The sequence below is a fragment of the Cupressus sempervirens genome, chromosome 6 (genome assembly GCF_028749045.1).
Source record: "Cupressus sempervirens isolate cs-2001-9-10 chromosome 6, ASM2874904v1, whole genome shotgun sequence".
NCBI classification, from domain to species: domain Eukaryota; kingdom Viridiplantae; phylum Streptophyta; class Pinopsida; order Cupressales; family Cupressaceae; genus Cupressus; species Cupressus sempervirens.
The window spans coordinates 87,578,550-87,600,716 of record NC_143123.1 but is presented as its reverse complement, the minus strand read 5'-3'; the positions used below and the strand labels follow the sequence as shown (position 1 = coordinate 87,600,716).

The 22,167-nt window shown below is 36.2% G+C and overlaps 1 protein-coding gene across 2 annotated transcripts in view; it reads left to right on the top strand.

The window, feature by feature from the left end:
- Nucleotides 1-679: 679 nt before the first annotated feature.
- The window catches only part of PBRP (plant-specific TFIIB-related protein), a 36,252-nt gene continuing 14,764 nt past the window's right edge, over nt 680-22,167 (top strand). Inside the window, exon 1 of one of the 2 annotated variants that reach the window (XM_089786869.1) lies at nt 680-1,709. In XM_089786869.1, the coding sequence (XP_089642995.1) occupies nt 1,080-1,709 (630 nt within the window). In that variant the 5' untranslated portion in view covers nt 680-1,079. The remainder of the gene's footprint in view (nt 1,710-22,167) is intronic. The other variant, XM_089786870.1, reaches the window with a different exon arrangement.

Here is a 22,167-nt window from a genome sequence, read left to right as displayed (position 1 = left end):
GAACACCCAACACACAATGACATATGTTCCAATATATGAATCTTTTAGAAGTTGACAACTTAAGTTTTCCATTTGGAAAACACATAACTAGATTGAACAACGTACCTAGTGATCGAAATTCATTGGTGGAAAGTAATTTTTTTAATAAATTACATATTAATGTAATCAATTTTCCATAATCCACAAGTATTCTCAGTGCCAACTATAGATTTCATTATGTACTCGTTTTTTAACATGAACATTTTAGATCGTATCCTCATAATAGGTGAAAATGTGATCCAAACATTGATATTATAAACTATTATTCAATCAAATCCAAAAATAAATACAAAAAATACAAATCACTTGACATTCTTCGACACCCTATTGATGTGTACTAATTAAGAAATCCTATAAGCTACTTCGATCTCACAAACATTATTCAAATCATTCAACCATTCAGATAAGATAAGACAGATTTTTATTGTCCATAAGGCTAAGAATAGCCTATGGGACAACCGACTTTAGTAATTCAGAACTCTTTGTGCAAGGTGATGATGAGCCTCCCTAATTTCTCATTGTACTCCTTGTTCAATAATTGTGCCAAGAGTTTCGAGATATCCACATCTGCAAATATAATTCATCGATAATATCATGCTTATTATTATTATTAAAATCATTCAATTATTCATTCATACTTACTGTTACGCTATCCAAAGTCACACGACAAGCATTAAAAGCCCTGGGCAGAGCATTTTGTCGCGTGAAAACAGTCACTTCCCACGCACAGCCTGTGACTACCCTACAACATGATATAATTCTACTCCATAAAACCATATCCATTGGACGACAACTTTCCCGTTACTACCTAAACCCAAAAAAGCTGCAGGCCGAATTTATACGTGTACGAACGACGAAGCCGCCAATGTTAACGTCATTTCCTCCAGTCAACACCAAAATGGTGCTTCGCTTTCACAGCACAAGGAAAACAAGAGAAAAAGGGGGAAAATGGAGCCTACAGAAGAAGCCCGCAATGAAGCCTGAATCCAGAATTCCAACCAGGAAGTAGCAGAAGTAGCTCATACGACCGGGGACTGACAATGTTCAGCAGGGTGCCCTGCCCTTACTGTGCAGGCACAGAGCAGGGCCGCTGCACTTCCATAGCGGCGGGGCGCTTCATAACTGAGTGCGCCTCATGTGGTCGTGTTGTGGAAGAGCGCCTAACGCAGGTTGAAGAACTCTTCGTTGAAAGAGCGCAGGACACGCCCCTGTGCATTGTAACCCCCGATTTCAGCAGCGCCCACTGTGACCGCCCGCCCCCGCCCCCCATGGAGGATGATCCATTCGAGAACACGGGCTTCATTACGGCTTTTAGCGCCTGGTCACTTGATCGGACGCCACTGTTTACGACCACGGCTACGACTTTTTGTGGATATTTGGCGGAGCTTGAGCGGGTTTTGCTTGAGGAGCCGCCCGCGGCTTCTGCCTCGTATGAGGGTGTGAATAGTAGTAATAATTGTCTGGGATTGGTGGATAATTTGAGAGCCTATTTGCAGATTGTGGATGTGGCTTCAATTTTGGCATTGGACAGGGATATTTCGGATCATGCGATTCAGCTCTTCAGAGATTGTGCTTGTACGACTTATCTGCGGAATAGGAATATTGAGGCGCTTGCAACTGCTGCGCTTGTGCAGGCCATGCGGGAGGCACACGAGCCACGGACTTTACAGGTTAGTTTTTGGTACTATACTATTCTCTCTCTATACAAGTATTTGGTTCAAATTTTTCCGTTTTATGTGATTTTTGGAGTCGATGCATTTGATCTTAGTGGAAGTTATTAAATAGGAGCGTTTTGCCTTTGGAAGCTACTGTTCCTGAGATTGTCTCTCCTTTCTATCTGGGAGGGAGAGAGGATCTTCTGATATACATTGTAATCATATTGTGTTCCAATTTGCTTTGAAATTAGTTGAATGTTATCCCAAGTTTTTTCTACAATCTGTGGGGAAGGAGTAGTGACTTGCTAGTGATTCAATTAGGCGGAGTTATTTTTCTTTATTTGTATTAAAGTTTGGTGAAACTCAATGCTGCCTTGTGGCATATAATTACCGGTAGTTTCTGACATTAACATAAGCTATATTTATAGCTGTAAGAGATTAAAAACTTGAAAGCTCAAAGCTTCGAGGTTCACCTGTTTCCCCATAGTTATTATCAATTTTGATGAGAAAAATTGCTATCAGTCAAAGTGATCCCTCTTAGAGTTCTCGTGTGATGATTGCAAATTCTAAATAAAATTCGCTATGCTCCACGGAGTTTCTTGGACAAGGACATTTTAGGGAATGGGGATGTGTTTCCGGTATGGGTATGGGTTGAAGCCAAAATATAGGGGACAAGACCTTAGGGGACGGTGATTAAAAATATAGGGGATTTATATATATATATATATATATATATATATATATATATATATATATAAAAAATCTATAGAGTATTAGAGACAGAATTCAAATATGCATATCATAACATTGATAAACCATTCACCATAGATTCGTAAGACATTTTAGAAGATCAATACATGGAAATTGAAAACTTTTAAGATTCAAATCAAAATGACAATATGATATATATATGAGATATCCGAATATCGCATACAATTAGCAAAAATGGCCAAAAGCTCCACGTATCAATGTATCATCATCATGCATTAACATTGAAATCAAAATGACATAATGAAAGTAAATACTAGAAGTGTAAATGAGATGTCTAACTCCATAATAATTAAAAGCAATAATGTATTTAAGTATTTGCAAAGCGGAAAGCCAATTATATGGCCGTCCTCTAGGAATCTAAATCTATATCTAAATCAAGATCAGCGCCAATCACTTCTTCTAAATCAATGGCAGGGGTAGGTAGAGGGTCCTCATCTAGTGGAACACCAAGTAAGCCTTGGAGGTGTGTCATCCGCATCAATCTACAATGCATCCTCAGAATTAACATCCCAACGCAGTGTTGGAGTTTGTCGACACTCAAGACTCTGCTGCTCTTGCAGTCGCAATACACTGTGAACAACCACAAGCTTCTCCGACCGTCTAGAGGTAAGGTTGTTCCTCTTCACTGATTGGATGAAGCTATATGTAGACCAGTTCCTTTCTGTAGCAGAGGAACTCACAACCTGTGAGAGAAGACAGATGGCAAGACTTTTCAGCTCAAGTGCATCTCTACCATGCCGTGTCCACCATCCAATTAGATCTCATTGAGCTAATGTAACAGCTCTATCAATCCTCGCCTCTGATCAATCCTCACCTTTGGTCTACCAAATGTTGGACCACGAAGATTGGCAAAGTCAAGCCATTGTTGCCGAAATTTTGCAACATCCTCTACATTATACATTTTAGAAAGGGCCTTGAAGAAGCCCTCCTTCACCTATATTGAATAAAAATAAATTTAGAAGTTAGAGTTTAGAAACTTTACAAATAAAATAAAAAATTCAAAAACGTATTAAACTATCAGAAATCTTAAACATAAATTAAACTCACCTCCTCGTCAGCAGATGGAGGCACTCTCCTAGGCCTTGGTGCATACAATTTTGGATTGACTGCATAGGCTGCCATATGAAGTGGGTTGTTCAAGTGTTCCACCTTTTCATCACAATGGGCGTAAGATGCTCCTCTTAGAACTCCAAAGTAGGTCCTTGTCTTTAATAGCTTGCTTGATCTACCCAAACAAGCTATTAAAGGTCTCATAAATCTCTCCAAGGCTAGGAGAGTCAGTATCAACATATCTAATGACCTGCACAATAGGGTCAATAAAGGAGCAAATGAAAGAAAATTACAAGTGAGAAACATCATAATATTTAAAAAATCAGTAAGTCCTTAAATCAGAAATATTTTTATTAAATCAGCAAAACAATTGTGAAGTTAATTATTCAAGTTTCTTACCTCATTGTGGTCCTCCAATTCTCATCCAGGATTCCTCTTTTCACAAGTCTTCCATCCAAGGTGCTTGATTCATGCCATCTATTCCACTTTGCATCGGCCACCATGGATTGTGAAGCCTTTTGGACCTCAAACATCCTCTCCAACAAAATGAAGTAGCTAGCATATCTAGTGTCCATGGGCTTGAGGAATTCTTTTTTGGAAAGTGTCCTAAATAATACAAGAGATGTGTGATGATTGCAAATAAATATTTGCATGTCTCTAGCTTGGGAAACCATAGCCTTTATCCAATCAATTTTCCTAAAGTCCTTCAAGGTGTTATTCAATGCATGTACACAACACGAGGTCCAAAAAATGTGTTTATAAATGCTCTCTATTATCAATCCAGCTGATTTACACACCCAGGCTGAATCAGTGACTACTTGCACAACATTTGAAGTCCCTACCTCTTTTATAGCATCCTTCAAAATTTGAAATTGGAAGGATGCATCCTTCATTTTTCCTGAACAATCAATGACTCTAAGAAAATAGGCCTCTGCTGTATTAGTGACAATAAGATTGATGAGTGGCTGATGTTTGATATTGGTCTACCCATCCATGATGATAGAACATCCATCACTCATCCATGTTTGTCTCATATCCTCCATCAAAATGTTTACTTTTGAGTACTCTTTATCGAGGACAATGGTGCGTAATTTAGTCTCTCTTAATGGTACAAATGAGGGACCAGCAACATATATATCTTTTCACATTTGTTTATAGAATGAGGAATGAGAAACATGGAATGGTATGCCATGAGCAAAAATAAATCTCCAATGGACTCTTTAGCTCTCTCTCTTGCTTGTATGTTAAATAAATCAGCTAAATTGGTATCTCTCTTGGCCTTTCCCTTCCCTTTACTAGTAGTGCTAGTGGGAGTGAATGTGGGAGTGAATGAGGGTGTGGGTGGTACCTATAAGACCCCCTGCTTTCAATAACTCCCCCTCCACATCCAACCTATTGGCCTCAAGTTTTTATTCAGCTTTAATTTTTTTGCATTCTTTCACCCCTTGCTCACCTATCCATAATGGCACTCCCATTCCCTAGTACCTCCCAAATTTTTCTTCTTATTGTTGTCTACTTTTGTGGCAAATTGTAGGAGAGGTTTCTTAGAGTTGAATGGGCCCTTGTCATATTTTTTTAGGGCTTTGGAATGGCACTCAAATGGATTAGGCATTGCATCTTCCATAGGGACATCTATATTAGGCTCAGTTTAAGAATCATCCATGGCTGCATTAGTTTTTTTTCTTGGTCTTTGTAAATGTGACATTTGAGTTTCTTGCATGGCAACATCCATGCTATCACTACTTCCCTCATTCTCACTGCTGCTCATGTTTTTGCCTTTGGATTCTAGTGTTTACAATGTATTATACTGCTGCAAGTTATGGAAAAAAAAACATTTCAATGTTCCATTCGACATGCCCTCTCTATGCCATGAAAAAAATGAAAAATGACAACAAACAACAATGAAGTTTGAATCAAACAAGAAGAAAATAAAAAACATACCTAGAATGAAGAAGAAATGAAGGCAAAATCTCCTCTTGTACCTCCAAAATGCACTCATCTCTTGCTACTGTTGTTTTCCTCTTCCTCTTCCTCTTCCCAACTAGCAAATAAATTCAAATAAAGAAAAGACTTGAGCCTTTTGTGTTTTAAAGCCAAAATAGGGTTTTCTTTTTTTATCATTCCCCAACTTCCATGTGGGGCTCACGGGGATGGGAAAGCAATCTTTTTAAACCTTTTTAAGCGTTAATGCCGTTTTGGGAAAAGGGGATGGGAATAGGTATTGAGGATGGGAATGGGGTTTTTCTGGCAATGTGGAACGCTGTTTCAGGGACGCTACCCAAAATCAGCCTTCTGGTGTGACATAGGGAACGGTGAAAAGGAGTAACCACATCTCTGTTTCATATCCGGTATGGGTATGAGGTAAAAAAACCTAGGGGATGCGTCCCGGTGGAACACAAAAAATTTGTCATCAAGAGTTCACTACATTGAAAAAATATTCCTTATGCTTTTGATTATGACTCAAAGTGAGAAAGCTCTTTACAGAAAATAGACTTCAATTCCGCCTCTCTATCATGAGAACCTTGTTTCTAGGCTTATGAATTTTTATATAAATGATGGGTCATTGTCCTTTTCTATAAATCTCATCAAGAGATATTTAAGAAAAAAAGACTTCCTAATTGAATAAAGTCAGAGACAACTCTCTCTGAGAACCTTGCTCTTAAGCTCCCGAATTCATTATATTTTTAATGATAGGCTGCAGCCCTTTTTTATAAATCCCATCAAGAATGTCATACCCTGCCTAGGGTTTACATGAAGATGATTTAGGGTTTAAAAAATTAAGGATGATTACCAGATAACATTGGGCTGACTCCCTTTGGTTGCAGCCCTTTTTTATAAATCCCATCAAGAGTGTCATGCCTTGCCTAGGGTTAACATGAAGCTGATTTAGGGTTTACAAAATTAGATAACATTGGGATGACTTCCTTTGGATTACAAAAATAAAAAATGCAAAGCCAATGCTAGTCAACTCCATTATTATTTCCAAGACAAAAGGCATACAAAAGACTTGAGCAACAATTTTACAAAAGTACGAGTTAACCTAAAAACTAGCGATTAGTATATTAACAGTAGCAATTGCTTTAGAGCAAAAGTCATTATATAAATCAGCGACTATTAGATCATTCCAGCTGACTCCCTATAGTAATAGCCTTCAGACTGACCAAGGTTTAAGGCCAAGGGCTGACAAAGATTACTTAAAAAAATGTTATCAAGGAGTGGCGACTCATTTGGGGAAGGGATGTGTCCTTTGCAAAAAAGAATGGATGTGACTGCCCCGCATTATAAGATATGACTCACTCCAATTAGGAGAAATAAAAGAACTTATCCAAGAAGGCATCCATGGAAGAAAACATATGTATCAGATTTTGTTTGCGGCATTGTAGCTATTACAAAGCAATTGGTAAATTATTGGATGATATTTTTTTACTAGTAATGAATTTTTCTTATAGAGTTGACAAAAGAGATGTTTCTAAAAAGAAACATACAAATAATAGAAATAATCTATTATACAAAATATTTACAATATCTAGAAAATCCATAAAAAATAGAAATAATGCATAGAAGATATTATTTTAATATCCTCCCTTAATGGTCAACCTATGACACCAAGCTGCCTGCTGAATTTGACTAACTTCTTTTGAAGTAGGGGCTTGGTGAGACTATCAGCAACTTGGTTAGCTGTAGGAACAAATTGCAAATCCACGGATCCAACTATGACCAGCAAATCCACGGATCCAACTACAACCAATTGAGGGATAAAATGACAGTGAATGTCAATATGCTTAGTGCGCTCATGGAAAGACTGGATTTTTGGCAAGTTTGAATGCCCCTTGATTGTTGCAAAATAGGGGTGAAGGGCTTGCCTAAGACATATAGATGTCAGAAAGTATCCTACGAAGCCAAACTACCTCACAACTTGCTTTGATTGTTCCCCAATATTCAACTTCTATAGAGGAAAGAGATATGACCTATTCCTTACTAGTCCAAGTGATAACAACTGTGCCCAAATTGAAGACATTCCCTAAAGTAGACTTTTTGTTATCAGCACAGCGTCTCCAATCCGAGTTTGAGTAACCAATGAGTTGGGCATCTCCGATTCGTCCATAGAGGATTCCAAAATTAGGAGTGCCCTTGACATGGTGTTGGATGCACTTCGCTGTAGCCTAATTATTGAAGTGGGAGCTATCATGAAGTGAGATATGTAAGTTATTGCATAGCTAAGACCAAAGTAACGAGACTCGAACCCGGCTTGGACTCGGCAAGGGTAATTCGACTCGTGATGTGGCTCAGACTCGCCTATGAATCGACAAAGTGATAAAACCCTTGAAATTTAGAGATTTTTTTGGATTTAAATTAATTCCATGCACCCATTATTGAATAAAGATCAAAGACACAATAACATCATAAAATAGAAGGTAATTTGATCACATAAATAACATACATTGATTACGTAACTACAAAGGCAAAAAAAGTAAAAATCAGCCGAGTCAGATGAGTTAGCCGAGTCACCTAGGCGAGTCAGACGAGTCAGCTTAGTTGACTCGTTAAGCCAGGGTCACAGGTCATTTTGACCCGGTTGAGATAACTTGACTCGCTAACTCAGACGATTCGCTTGACTCGCAACGAGTCTTGTTACTATGGCTAAGACTAGGTCCAATGGCAATGAGATACATCAAACTGCCCACTAGTTGTCAGAATGTGATTTCATTGTCAATAAAAGAATTAGATTTGGCTGATAACTTTAGACCAAACTCCATAGGCATAGGTGTAGGTTTACAATTCTGCATTCTGAATTTGTTTAGTAGAGCCTTTGCATATTTAGATTGAGAGATGATGATGCCATGTGACTATTGCTAAACCTTGACGCTTAGGTAGTAGTAGAGAAGTCCAAGGTTGGTCTTGTCAATACACTAACATAAATCCCATTTGATTCCTTAAATCAATGATTCAAAATTGCTTGTGATAATTAAATCATCAACTTATATAACAAAAATGATGATATCACAACTAGTAGTCTTGACATATAGATTTGAGGTAGGAATCCTCTATAAACCCTGATTTATGAGGTACTTATTAATTTTCATGTACCATGCTTGAGAAGACCGTTTGAGGCCATAGAGTGCTTTCACCACTTTGAGTACCTGGTGTTCTTTACTAGCAACTTTGAATCTAGGAGGTTGTGTCATGTCCACTTCTTTAACTCACCATTTAAGAAAGCACTCTTTACCTCTATGTGATGGTTCTTCCACTCATATTGAGCTGACATGGCAAGGACTAATCTGATGGTGCTCATCTTTGTAGTGGGAGCAAAGTTGTCTTCATTATCAATTCCTTTCTGTTGAGAGAAATCTTTGGCAACAAGACAAGCCTTGTACCTATCTAAAGTCCATCAAGTTTGTACTCGACATCGTAGACCCATTTGCAATCAGTGGGTTTCTTTCCTTAGGGAAGATCTAACAAAATTCAAGTGTTATTTTTCAATAGTCTATGATGCTCAATTTGTATAGCTTCTTTCCACTTAGGTATCCCTTTCGGCTCAGCGTATGTTTGAGGCTCATACACACTATGGATGCAGAGAAATTTTTTCAAAGTCAAAAGGTTTGTTCTTCTTCCAAGCAATTATACCTTTGATGAGTCATCATCATGAAGATTGCTAATCATCTTAGCCCACCATTTAGGTTGCAGAGTAGAAGTGCTAGCATCAAAATAAGGAGGTGCAATGGGATCATCATCATCAAATAGAAGCTTAGATGAGTCCTGAGGAAAACCAGGTTGCGTGGCTTCATGTCTAGGTGAGCTTGTAGGAGAAGGAATTGGTGGAGAGGGAGGAATAGGAACAACTGGAGCCTTCTCAACTGAATCCCTCCATTAGTTAAATATCAGAAATATCAGCGATAAATCGGTAACTTCTCTGAAAAATATTGGAAATTTTAAAAATGATTTAAATTTAATTAGAAATGCATTTTATTTTTTTCAAAATTCAATAAGGAGATGCATCTAATGAGTCAGTAAATGAGTAAACAAACCAAACAAGCTGATCTAGATATATCTAAATGCAGTATGTCACAAAATCGCATTCTCATGTGGAACGCCGAGTGCTGGCAGCCATCGTCAGAGACTTTGAACTTTGAAGCAAACTAAAAATAGCAAATTGTCTTTGTAAAAAGATAAGCAAATACAAATGTCAAGTACAATACGAAACTAGTCTACATCTTTCTCTTCCCCTTCCTAGTAGCTCTAGTAAAAACTATGGGAGTGGGTCTAGCCCTAACACTCCTCTGTAATGTTCTTTTTCACATTTTATGCATATCATGCTATTATACTTGTGTCCTTTAAAGGCATATTTGCATACCCCATTTTTAGCCCCTTTAGTGTGCGTGCCTACACATCCATATGGACATGTGTCTATAGGGTCACTTCCAGATGCTGTAGTTGACCCAGTTGTAGAGGAATCTATATTTGTCCGTTAATGTAAAATCAACCTATAGAAACAAAATACAAATTGAAGCCACAAATTTAGAAACCTATTAAATATATTTAGGAACCAACTCCAATAGATTAAAACTTTAAATAAGTTTAAACACAATTTGAAACTTGAAAGAAAAAAGCCAAAAATGTGTTAGGCTATGAAATTATTGAGAAAACTATGATTTTTTTTTGAAAAATTGCAGAAACATGGTGTTAGACCTAAGTCATTACACTCTAAAACATGTTAGAGAACATTGAACATGGCATCCTAGAGTTTCAATAAGTTAGACGCAACTAAGGCAAGATACACACTATTTCTCTCCTCCAAACGCTGAAAAATGCAAAATGAAAATAAAATAAGCAATTCGCTGCGTGTCACAGTTTTATTGCTGCTGCCCATGAGAAGTCCGCTAGTTACCGTGAGAAGTTGGCAAGAAGTGGCCAACTTCTCGTAGAGAAGTTCATAGTTTCTTGACAAGAAATCTCGTCGAGAAAAACATTTTACTTCTCATTTTGAGAAACTTCTTGTAAGAAGCAGAGATATCTGCCACTTCTCAGCAAGAATTGACTATGGATGGAATAATTGTACTCGACGTCAACCAAGCGGTAGTAGGTTTTCTGATTGTCACTATAGCCAATTAGCATGAGTTTCTGGATCTTGGCATCTAACTTGGTGTGTTTATCATCAGGGATTTAGGCAATGCAATGGAGCAAAAAACTTTGAGATGACTGATTCTAGGCTTACAACTTGACTAAGCGTCTTCTAGTGTTTGCTTCTTGACACCATTGTAGGAGAGCGGTTGAGAAGATAAACAACGATGTAGACAATTTCAATCTAAAATTTCTTTGGAACAATCTTGTGTTCAAGCATGAACTTAGCCATTTCAGTAATGATGCGGTTTCTAGGCTTAACAACACTGTTTTGCTGAGGGGTGTAGGTTGTTGTTAATTGGTGATTTATGTCATGTTGTTCACAAAAATAGGAGAAGGAAGGGAACCAAAATTCGCCCCCATTGTTAGTGCTAAGAGTAACAATATGTCGACTAGACTCTACAAATGATTCGAACTTTTGAAGCAAAACAAACACCTCTAATTTTTTACGAAGGAAATGCACCCTCATAACTCAAATCGTCAACAAAAGGTAAAAACTACCTGGACCCAATAACAAAGGGATTAGCCATGGTCTACTAACATCAGAATGGATCAGTTGTAATACCTTAGAAGCTCTCTAGGAGTCACCATCTGAAGGAGGAGTGCCATGTTGCTTTCTAGCCTGACATACTTTGCAAACTCCAAGGTTTTGGGTCTAAATCTCTGGTAGTTCAATGACAAGATCCTCTCAAGCATGCTAAGAAAGATACTCCACATTTAGGTGCCTATATCATTGATGCTAGTGTGTACTAATAGAGGAGTGCTCGACTGTCATAGCAAGCCCTTGAGAATCACTAGAGTCAACAAGTTTGAAAAGACCATGATCCTCAACACCTACGACAACTATAGATTGAGTTTCTTGTTCAATGACACTACACAAATGTGTAATGAAGGTCACATCTAGCCGAGGAGAATGTCTCAGAATTTGATTGACTGGGAGAAGGTTGAGTTCCATTGTTGGAACGTAGTACACTTCAAGGAAAATCAATTTCCTTCCACCAGACTGTATGTGTATATTGCCTCTTCTTCATCTCCTTCAAAAATGGCTGAAAAACTATGGACCAGTCTCGACGATGAGTGGAGTTCCGCGAGGCACTTGAATCAATTTACTAGGTAGAGGATTTGACATGATATGTAGGTCTTTTAGCCATGAAGTCATAAAAGCCAAACTCACCTTGCTCATTGTGCTTTGCAGCATGTGCTTTAGCCTATGAACTAGGTTGCTTGGCTTGAGTAGCTAAGTGTTTACAACACTCCAACTTCATATGACCAAACGTATGGCAATAATTGCATAGGATATTTTTCTTCTTCGAGACTTTGATGTATGAGCAAAAGGATTCTGTTAAGAGAACTGATAGATGCCTATATCCTTATGGAGTTTAGTTGAAAAGGCTTGGGCGCTTGAAGATGAGGTGGTAATTGATGAATTGTTGTTCCTAGGGATTTTCTGTAGAAGCATTATCTAGGGATTGAAAAATGAATCATCAAAATGAGTAGAAGCAACGTTGAGAATTTCTTCCATTTTGCATCCAGCGGCTTCCAAGTGATCTTGAATATCCTTGATTTTATTGACATGATCTTGTAGGGATACTTGATCATCCATCATGATCGAGAAGAGCATGTTCTTTAGGAAGAATGAAATACTCTTATATGAGGTTTCATGCAAACCTTATATACGACTCCAAACAACTATTTTACTAGAAGGAACCTGTGGGAGCTGATCAATAGTGACTTAGACTTTGATGAGCATAACAACTTCTCAATTTTGTTAAGATTGTAGCTTTAGTCGGATTGAATTGACCTAAAGATAATTCTTTTGTGGTTATTGGGAAATCATCATACATACATACACATACATAAATATATATATGTTATTGTTAATATATTATTTAATGATGATTAACCATAGAGACATGTCTCTTCATGAGATATGTCTCCTCTCATATTTATAAGTCATTCAGTTCTGCATTTGGAACACATCAATACAATGGCAATGTTATTACATTTGCAGAAGTGATCCTAGTTTCTCAACATGGTATCAGAGCCAACTATAAATGGAAAATAAGAGGATGATAAAGTGTGCACTCATTACGGAAGAATAAAACATTGAACAGAGAGGCAAAGAAAGTTGTAGCATCCATTCACAGATCCAAGGATCTAATAGCCCTTCCTCTGCACATGATAATAGGCCTCGTAGAAGTATTTAATACAAACAATAGTGGAACTATTATATCAGAAAACAAAGGGACTGAGGAGAACATATTCCCATGGTTTGACATCAAGAGCCATCAATCCTCACTCAAATGAATGCATGAATGCTATATACTATTCTCAAGAAACCTTGTTACGCATGGATTGACGGCCATATCTGAAAGAAATGATACGGAGAGCATAAATTAAGTCGCACACCAATGTTACATGAAATACAATCGATATTTGATGGGGCATCGAACCCCAGTTTGGAAGACATCGCAGATGAGGACAATAACATCAGCATTGAAACTGGATACATGGAATCCATCTAGTTCATACATGAGGTAGAGTAAGCTTGTAGTTGCCTCGGGGATATATCCCATATTGGTCATAATAAATAGCAGGCCCATTTCTTTGAATTGTACGTGAGATGGAGCCGCCAGACAAATCAAATAAGATATGGAAGATGGAAATAACACTTCTTATGTGAAACCCAACAGGAATATAATTTGATCAATACAATCAATAAAAGATTGTAAAGAAAACGCTTGGATCGTAACTTGAAGAGATTCCAAATGGATGTTCTGCTAATGGAGAATTCAGCGCAAAATAAGGAGAGTCCACACTATGAGGAAATGGGAAGATAGTGAATGTTGTACACAAGATTAGTTTCCTCTTCAAGCGTTCAGCACTGCAATATCCTATTTGACCAACCCTTTGTGATAACAATTTGTGATTTCTGCGATACTGATTTTCCATCTCTGTGATATTAAATAATGTTCCATGCCCCATTTTTTTTAGGGTACCAGTATATGATAAGTAAATATATATCTTGGAATGGTACGATCTGAATATAGATGTAAATCAAATTTTAATCATTATCATACTCTTTAGTAGACGGATGGAGTATGTATCTCGATGGGGGCATGACATAGTTGAACTAATGATTATATCCTTGGGATTCTATGTTATTAAGGTTCTTGTTCAATTGCTGAATAGCCTTTTCAAAACCATTCTAACTTTTGAGTTATAGGGTTTTTGAGGTTGTACTCGATAAAGCAACATTGGAACAATTTGTGGTGCTAGCCCTTGATGCATTGCATAGGAAGGACATGGAAGGAGAAAGAATCTTATTGAGAATCACATTATAGTGACCTTCAACTAGAGTTGTTTCATTGGTTTCTTAATGCTATTAATATTAGAAATCATGGTTGGAGGTTGCAAATAGATGCAATGAGACAATGTCAAGTCAAATTCCACATACCTTTCCTATTGGAAACATAAATGAAAAAAAAATGAATACCATGCATCAAACCATGAAAGAAGACATGTGAATTATTAACCACGAAAATTAACATAGCACACAGAAGACCACTGAAGTTTAGATACATTAAAAAATGGATAAGAAAGATGGTGAATGATAAAAGAGTAAAAAAAGGGGAGCCAGGATGCAATTGGGCTGAGGTGAATAAGAGCGTGCACACATTCGTCAGTGAAGAGCTTTGTTAAAACAACGAAAATAGTTGAAAAACATAAGACACTGCGTGCAGCACAAAGGTTTCAAATAAATTAAATAACATGGGGTAAGTATATATTCAGTGGTCTCCTTACTTTTAGATTTTCTAATCTTAACTCAATAATTTTAATGAATTATTATATGGAATAGTAAGGAAATCAATAATCCTATAATATCATGGTAAGAAAATAAACGTTATGGATTTCATATAAGTATGGCTATTTATTTATATGAATATGAATTAGGATTTATATATAATTATTATAAAACAAACTCATTTCGTATAGTATAAGGAGAAAATGATAAGTTATATGTAAAGTAGTAAAAATGAGAAGTTATATGGAAAGTAATAAGTAATTTTTATTATATCTTTAGTGGTTAACTTCTTATCTGTAATTCTATGTGTACTATAAGAGCTATTTGCCTTGATCTTTTCCTCTGAGAATATTCTTGCAGGGAAGAGAGCTTGAGATTCAGAGGGAGTAAATCATGTTGACATGGATTATGGTTATGATAATAAATAAATTGGTCATATTGATAGTGGACAGTGATCATAACAAAAGAAGGGATACAAATTTGCAAAATGTGACTATACTCACAAACTAATAGATGAAATAAGTGATTCATATACCTTTGTAGGCTTTGGGAAGAGTGTGACACATAGGCACTAGATTGAATAATTGAAATGGAGGTTTGGCTATCCGCAGAAAAGATGTGAACCATTGTTAGTTCTTTAGAAGTTCACTGTTTGAAGGGGATGTGCGTGAAAGGTTGAATAAGAGGGAGTGAGAGCTACATGGCTGAGAGACTAAGGTTCTAAGATATATTTAAAAAACAAGGAAAGAAGTTTGCCATATTTGAAGAGATCCAAAATTGTCAACAATATAAGAGTGGGAATTTTACATTGTGGGGGGATGAATAATTACATTAACCAATGTTTCATTCCCCATTGGAAACATTTTTTGATTTGATGTATATGGACCTTCATTGGAGCATTTATACCAAGGATGTTGATGTATAAATCAGTATATTATCTTTGGGTATTAAACTTATTTGTTATTATAGTCTCTTGCTTATATGTATGAATAATAAGAGTCACGTGCCTAAATGTACTCTTGTTCCATTATTTGGTCTACATGGATGCTCTTGCAGGAAGAGAAGAATGGTGCATCAGGCAACAAAAGGAGCTCAGAAGATTGATACTCCAAATACATGTGTGTGACATTGATGGGCCTACCACTGTGTACATCATGAGGAAATAATGATTTATCACTAGAAAGTTGGAAGATTGATATCAGACTTAAGAGGGAGTCCGATAGGCATCCTTGGGCGAAGAGAGCTTCTAAGGGAGTAATTAGAGGACCTGACTTCCCAGAATCTTTTGTTCAGAGGGAGATTTACGAGGTGCGATTCCTTTTTAATAAGTTATGAAAGAAAAGTACCAAGGGAAGAGAAGTTTGAGGTTGAAATCCTTGTTCCACCCTCTTACTTGGTTCATGATGGATATCATGTGAGTTACGACATGATGCTATTGTGATTCATGTCATGAAAGGTGACGATCTTTCATTTGATATAATGTGTGAGGTTGCTATTGTAAGGTGACGATCCTAGCAATAGCTTGACCATGTTATCATGATAGGCTTCATTAAGTTGTTGTCCTGGAATGTGCCAATAATCATGTTAACAAAATGTATCATGATCGACTACATTAAATTGTTGTCTCGTAATGAGTCGGAAATCATGATATTGTGGTTGTGTTGTATTCTTGATCCATTGTCGTGATAGACTATATTAACTTGTTGTCCTGGACTGTGCTAGAAGTCATGACAATAAGTAAATCATGATAGTCTTGGATTGAGCTAGAAATCATGAGATCAAGATTGACTATTTGATCGTCTATGTTTGTGTCCCGAAATGTACCGAAAATCAGAGTGTATATATATATATATATTCTTAAAGGGATATAACTGTGTATAAGCATTTTTAATGCAAACTCAAATATGAGAGATTAAGAAATTGATCGTATCCTTCCTCGCTAGGAGGTGTTAAAGTAATAGCTTCGGTTGGATCTAATATCAGTATATGGAACATACATATATGTATATACATGCATATGTAAATACATACACATGAATATATGTATATGTTTGATTTACCTCACATATTGATATCTCATGCTATTCGATACCTTATGATCTTGCCCTGATCGGGCTATACATATATATATATATATATACACTATGATAGTTCCTTTCATGTATCAAGCATCGATTCATGACATTAATGACACTGTATTTGTTGTTCTTGTTCTGTTATTTGGTAGACTACATTTAGTTGTTGTCTCAAAGTGTCGGTGTTACATCCCAAAATTTTGACCTAGTTTTAAATTTGCTTATAGCTATTGGATTTAATGGATTTTTCTTTCATGATCATGTGAAGTAGGTAGTTATTTATATCCGTTGTATTAACTGTTAATGAAGATGGTCGTTAACCATTAATTGTTGATATATGATGTTTAGCAGTTGCTTGATTTTGGAATTATGGTTAATAATTTAAAGTCTTTTAAATGTTTATATGAAAATTATTATAGAATTGTTATTATGGTGGAAGTGTTTTCACGGGTGATTGTAGGAGAAGATGAAGTGGGGAAGCATTGCTAAATGGGGTCATCGAAACGGGATACTTGCTTAGTCCAGTTAATAGGATTGATAGATATGACCTTAAACTTCTTTGGTAAGGACCTAACAACTTGAACACAGGATACATTTGTGGGACCCACATGAGCTTTTAAATAAATAATTAAAAAAACATAAAATAATTGAATTAAAATATAAAACGTACCTCAAAGGATTTAAAATGATCTTTCATCATATTATTATAATATAGATATAAAAATGAAGCGGCATCGTTAAATTATTTTCTTATAATAAAACGATGCCACCTCACTAATATATTTACATGTACATATATAAATATAAATTATAATAATAGTCGAATTATAACCTTCCAATCTTTTTCCATTTTTATTCTTTTCTTGTTTATAACCAATTAAACACTTAGCGTATTAAATTGACAAATATTCTAATGTTACGGAAGCTAAGAGGTCATGTCCTATTCCTTTTTATTGAAGCCGTGAGAAGAAAGCGGACATATTTTCCAAACACCCGACTGCCTTGTTTGTGCTACATTTTCCAGTAATCATTTTCGCCTCCTTGTAACAACCGATTGCCTTGTTTGTGCTACGTTTTCCAGTAATCATTTCTGCCTCCCCATAACACCCAATTACATTCTTCCTGTGCCGATATCTTTGCTAATACCCTTCTGTATCTTTTCCCACGATTTCATGCCCATTTAGACATTGTGCTAGAAATTGTGAGTGCTATTTTGGTTGGAGCTGTGATTAGATATTTGCAAGTAAGGTGCGGCGAAGTAGCTGAGTGTTCAGCAAGACAATATCTTCAATTTGTCTAGGTTATGTGAAACACCCGAAACCAATTTTTCCAATTTGACTTCCTTGTATAAAAGGTGCAATAACATCGAATTTCATAGCAGCAAGTTTCAATATTTATCATGATGTTATCATGTTTGATATCTTGTTTGATTTTCACAGATTGAACTTTTTTTTAATTTAGCTTTGTTCATGGCAAGTGATAACCAAGTAACCATAGTATGGATTCATAAATCATCATGCAAATAGAGATTAGAATTAAACAATAAATTCTGCAATCTTTAAGAATATTTTACTCAAATCAAAGATTGTGATAAGTTGAAATATATATTTATATCAATCACGAAACAATTAAGAACCAATGGATAGAGCAGATTGCTCTAAGAATCGACGCCTGGGAGTCACCTGTTCTATAGCCATGGAAAGGTGAAGAGGTGACATGGAATTTGCAAATGACAGAGAATAAAAGTCAGATATAAAGAATTAAAAACATATTATTAATTAGCTCATGCTCGTCCCTAATAATGTAACTTGTTGTCAAGTCGAGCGGTGGTGACCGGGTCGTTGAACCCATTAGAAATCCTTGGCCAAGGTAGTTTAAAGGCGTGTTTGCCATCTAATGATCGCTTGATGTCAGTGGTGCCATTTATGCAAATGTGTCCGTTTCATAACTGTGCAGACATTCTAAACACCAAGATGCTCAGGTGGTTGGACTAAGAACATCCCAAGCCCGATCCCGAGGTAGGGAGGGCCTTTCTAATTCAATAGATTGTGTGGAGATAAGTATGGTCCAAGGTTAGGAGGTTAAGCCTATGTCAATGCTTCTCCTCTTACCAAAAGTCGAGGCTTGCACAACCAGCTAAAGACCCTTCGGATGATACCTGTATGTTTCTTTTCTTCTTTTCTTGATAAGCATTTACTTGTATGTAGAAAAGATAGTTAATTGATAACTTAGTTATTTCAGTTAATCATTGATACAGTTATTTTTAGTTGATCATTAAGACAGTTATTTCTAGTTAATCGTTAATCTAGTTATTTCAGTTGATTATTAATACAATTATTTTCAGTTAATCGTTAATCTAGTTACTTCAGATGATCATGAATACAATTATTTTTAGTTAATCGTTAATCTAGTTATTTTTAGATGATCATTGATATGGATATGGTTATTTCAGTTAATTGTTAAAAACAATTAATTTCAGATGAAAAAGGATTTCAGTTATCTATTCAATGAATGTTGGAAAATCTTTATATAAACTGTCTTTGTTTTTGATATGGAAAACCGTTCGTTACAGTCGGAGATCAGATAACGCACATCTTTCTAAGATATAACATATTCTTTTGGTAGGCATTAAGGTTTTGATGCCAATGCACATACCAAAATAATATAAGTATGATTAATATCATATGATTGATAATACTTGTTGATTCATACTTAGGATAATATTGAAAGGTTACATGTAAGTTGATGGATATATGTTGATATGCCATTTTAGGAATATCGTATAGAGATGATATCTCTCCATATGCTTAAAAGCATAATGTGTTATATAACAATCCTCCCTAGCTAAGAGAGAGTGTTAAGATTGTAGCTTCAGTCGGATTGAATTGACCTGAAGATAATTCTTTTGTGGTTATTGGGAAATCATCATTTAGACAAATATATCTACTTATATATATATATATATATATATGTTATTGTTAATATATTATTTTATGATGATTAACCATAGAGACATGTCTCCTCTCATATTCATAAGTCATTCAGATCTGCATTTGGAACGCATCAATATGATGACAATGCTATTACATTTGCAGAAGCGATCCTAGTTTCTCAACAGATTTTGCTCATTAAAATTATCTTGCTCTTTGCCTTCATCTATTTGCAAGTCGTCTTGTCCAAAACAATGTAGTCAAGACATTTGTATTCAAAGATTGTCATCATGTGTTGCTTCCAAGCAATGTAGTTTATGCCATTGAATTTTTGATTGCCTTGGACTTTTTGAGAATTTTGGAAAAAAATTAAATTTTGACTTTGACCAAACGGGTCAAAACCCTAGTTGAAAATACAAAACCCTAGGTGGTCATGAAGCCTTCATGTTTGTGCAAAAAAATGACCTCAATATTAGTCAAAAATGGAAAATGCTCGTGAAGGAGGCCCAAAAATGGTGATAAAGATGGTAGGCGATGGATTTACCACAAATCCCATTGGTAGTAGAGAGAAAATTGTTACGTGAGTTGATGGAATAACCATGGGTGGGGAAAAACTTCTTTTCTAGACATGATTTTGTTTGAAAAACCCTAAGAAGATAGAGGCCTGCAATTCACAAGTTAGAATCCTTGACTCTTGTAATAGAAAACCCTAGCTGCCAAAATTGGATCACAGAAGGTCTTTTGATGCAAAAAATAATGTGATTTTACTAAGTTACAAGGATGAAAAGGAATTGGTAGAAGGAAACATGAGGATTTTACTGAGATTGGAGATGGGCTGCAAAGAAGAATGACACCATAACACCTCACAAAAATCAATGTGGTAAAAATAGACAAAAACTGGCGTTGAAAGCAAAAAGCCACCAAAGATATCAGCACAAATGATTGGGGAGGCCTAACAATTTTGAAAATCTGCAGAGAACTTTGAATGCCAAGCGATTTCAAATTTTTTTAGACCTAATGATTTCAGGAAGAAATTATAATTTTTTTTGGGAAAAAAGCCTTGCTTTGATAGCATATTACAAAGAAATTTGTAAATTATTGGATGATTTTTTTTACTAAGAACGAATTGTTCTTATAGATTATACAAAAGAGATGTTTCTAAAAGGAAACATACAAAATTAGTAAATTACAAATAATAGAAATAATCTATTATACAAGATATTTACAATGTCTAGAAGTGACCATTAAAAATTAAAATAATCTAACTGAGGAGATATTATTATAACAGTGATTTGCATGCCTTCCACAACACCAACAAGCTGATCATTATTCTTTATGGCTTCGATGCAAATTGTGTCTGCTATCAACCTTGTGTTGAGTCTCATTGACATGGATTTGAGGGCATCCATCGCTATTTCCTTGAGCTGTGGGTGCACCAACCTCTGGATAGCACTGTGAGTCTGATCTAAATCATCTGTGGTTTGCAGTATGATAGAAACACATTGCTCCAGCTGTTGGACATTGTGCACATGATTCTCTGCCAATAATTTTTCACCAATAATATTCTGAATGATTCCTTCCTCACGTCTCCTGAGAAGGGGAACACCTCTCTCAATTGTTCTTTAATAGTTTTTAATGTGCAGCTGCATTTTACGCCTGTGGTGTAGAGGAAATCATTCATAACCCTTGAGGTAGTAGTTGAGCTTGCCATTATTGCACCTTTGTCAAATTCTGAGAAAAAGGATGCTTGCCTTGTTTCAGCCAAATGATCTACCCTGTGGAAGGTATTCTGCCTTTCCTTTACTTATACGCTACCCGACTGTTCTCGTCATCGAGCTATCACTTTGTTCCTCCTAGATGATTACCCTTAGTTCAATCTAACAGTTCATGTCTGCCGTAATGACAAAATCTGTCTCCTGACATGCAGCTTTTGAAAGGAAATCAGGGGTAAATGTGTCAAATTGTGTAGCTATCCATATCGTCCAAGATATATGTTATGGTGTTCACCCGCTGCCGTAGTTTCTAGCTCGTGGCCTTTTTGGAAATAATAGCGTTAACTATTATGAGTGAGTCCCCTTCTATATTGATCTTCTTAATGCCGTTAATTCAGCACCATTTAATGTTTTCATATAAGGTACACAATTCATCTTCATTGTTGCTTCCATCTGTAGGCTTGATTGCCCCTAGCCTTATTGCATCCGTCTTGCGATTTTGAATTAGGAAACCACAGCTGGACTGGCTAGGGTTCGTGTGAGTATATATACATACATGCACACACATTGTTTATTGTTGCAGTGTTTAAGTCTTGGAGCACATTATTACTGAGAAATTTAATGCAATTGTGATTTTAGGGCAGCTTAGGAAGGTGATATCACAAAGAGAGCTCTAAGAAAAGTTGGCTTTTAAATTGAATAAAGTCTGACACATCTCTCTTATTAGAACCTTGTTTTTAAGCTTCTGAAGTTGACAAAATATTCATATTTATTTAACAAAGAGCGACAGCCCTATTTATATAAATCTCAGCAAGGGATAGCTTTAAGAATGTGAAAGAGCTTGGGTTTTAAACTGTTGAATTCAATAGAGCCAGATACATCATTCTAGCATTACTCATAAAAGAGCCGTGGTACCAAAATTTTAAATTCAAGGTGGCACATAAAAGCTTTATTTTTGGATGGGGAAGTTCCCCATTCCTTCTTGATGCGTGGGAGCAAGTCTTTTGATTT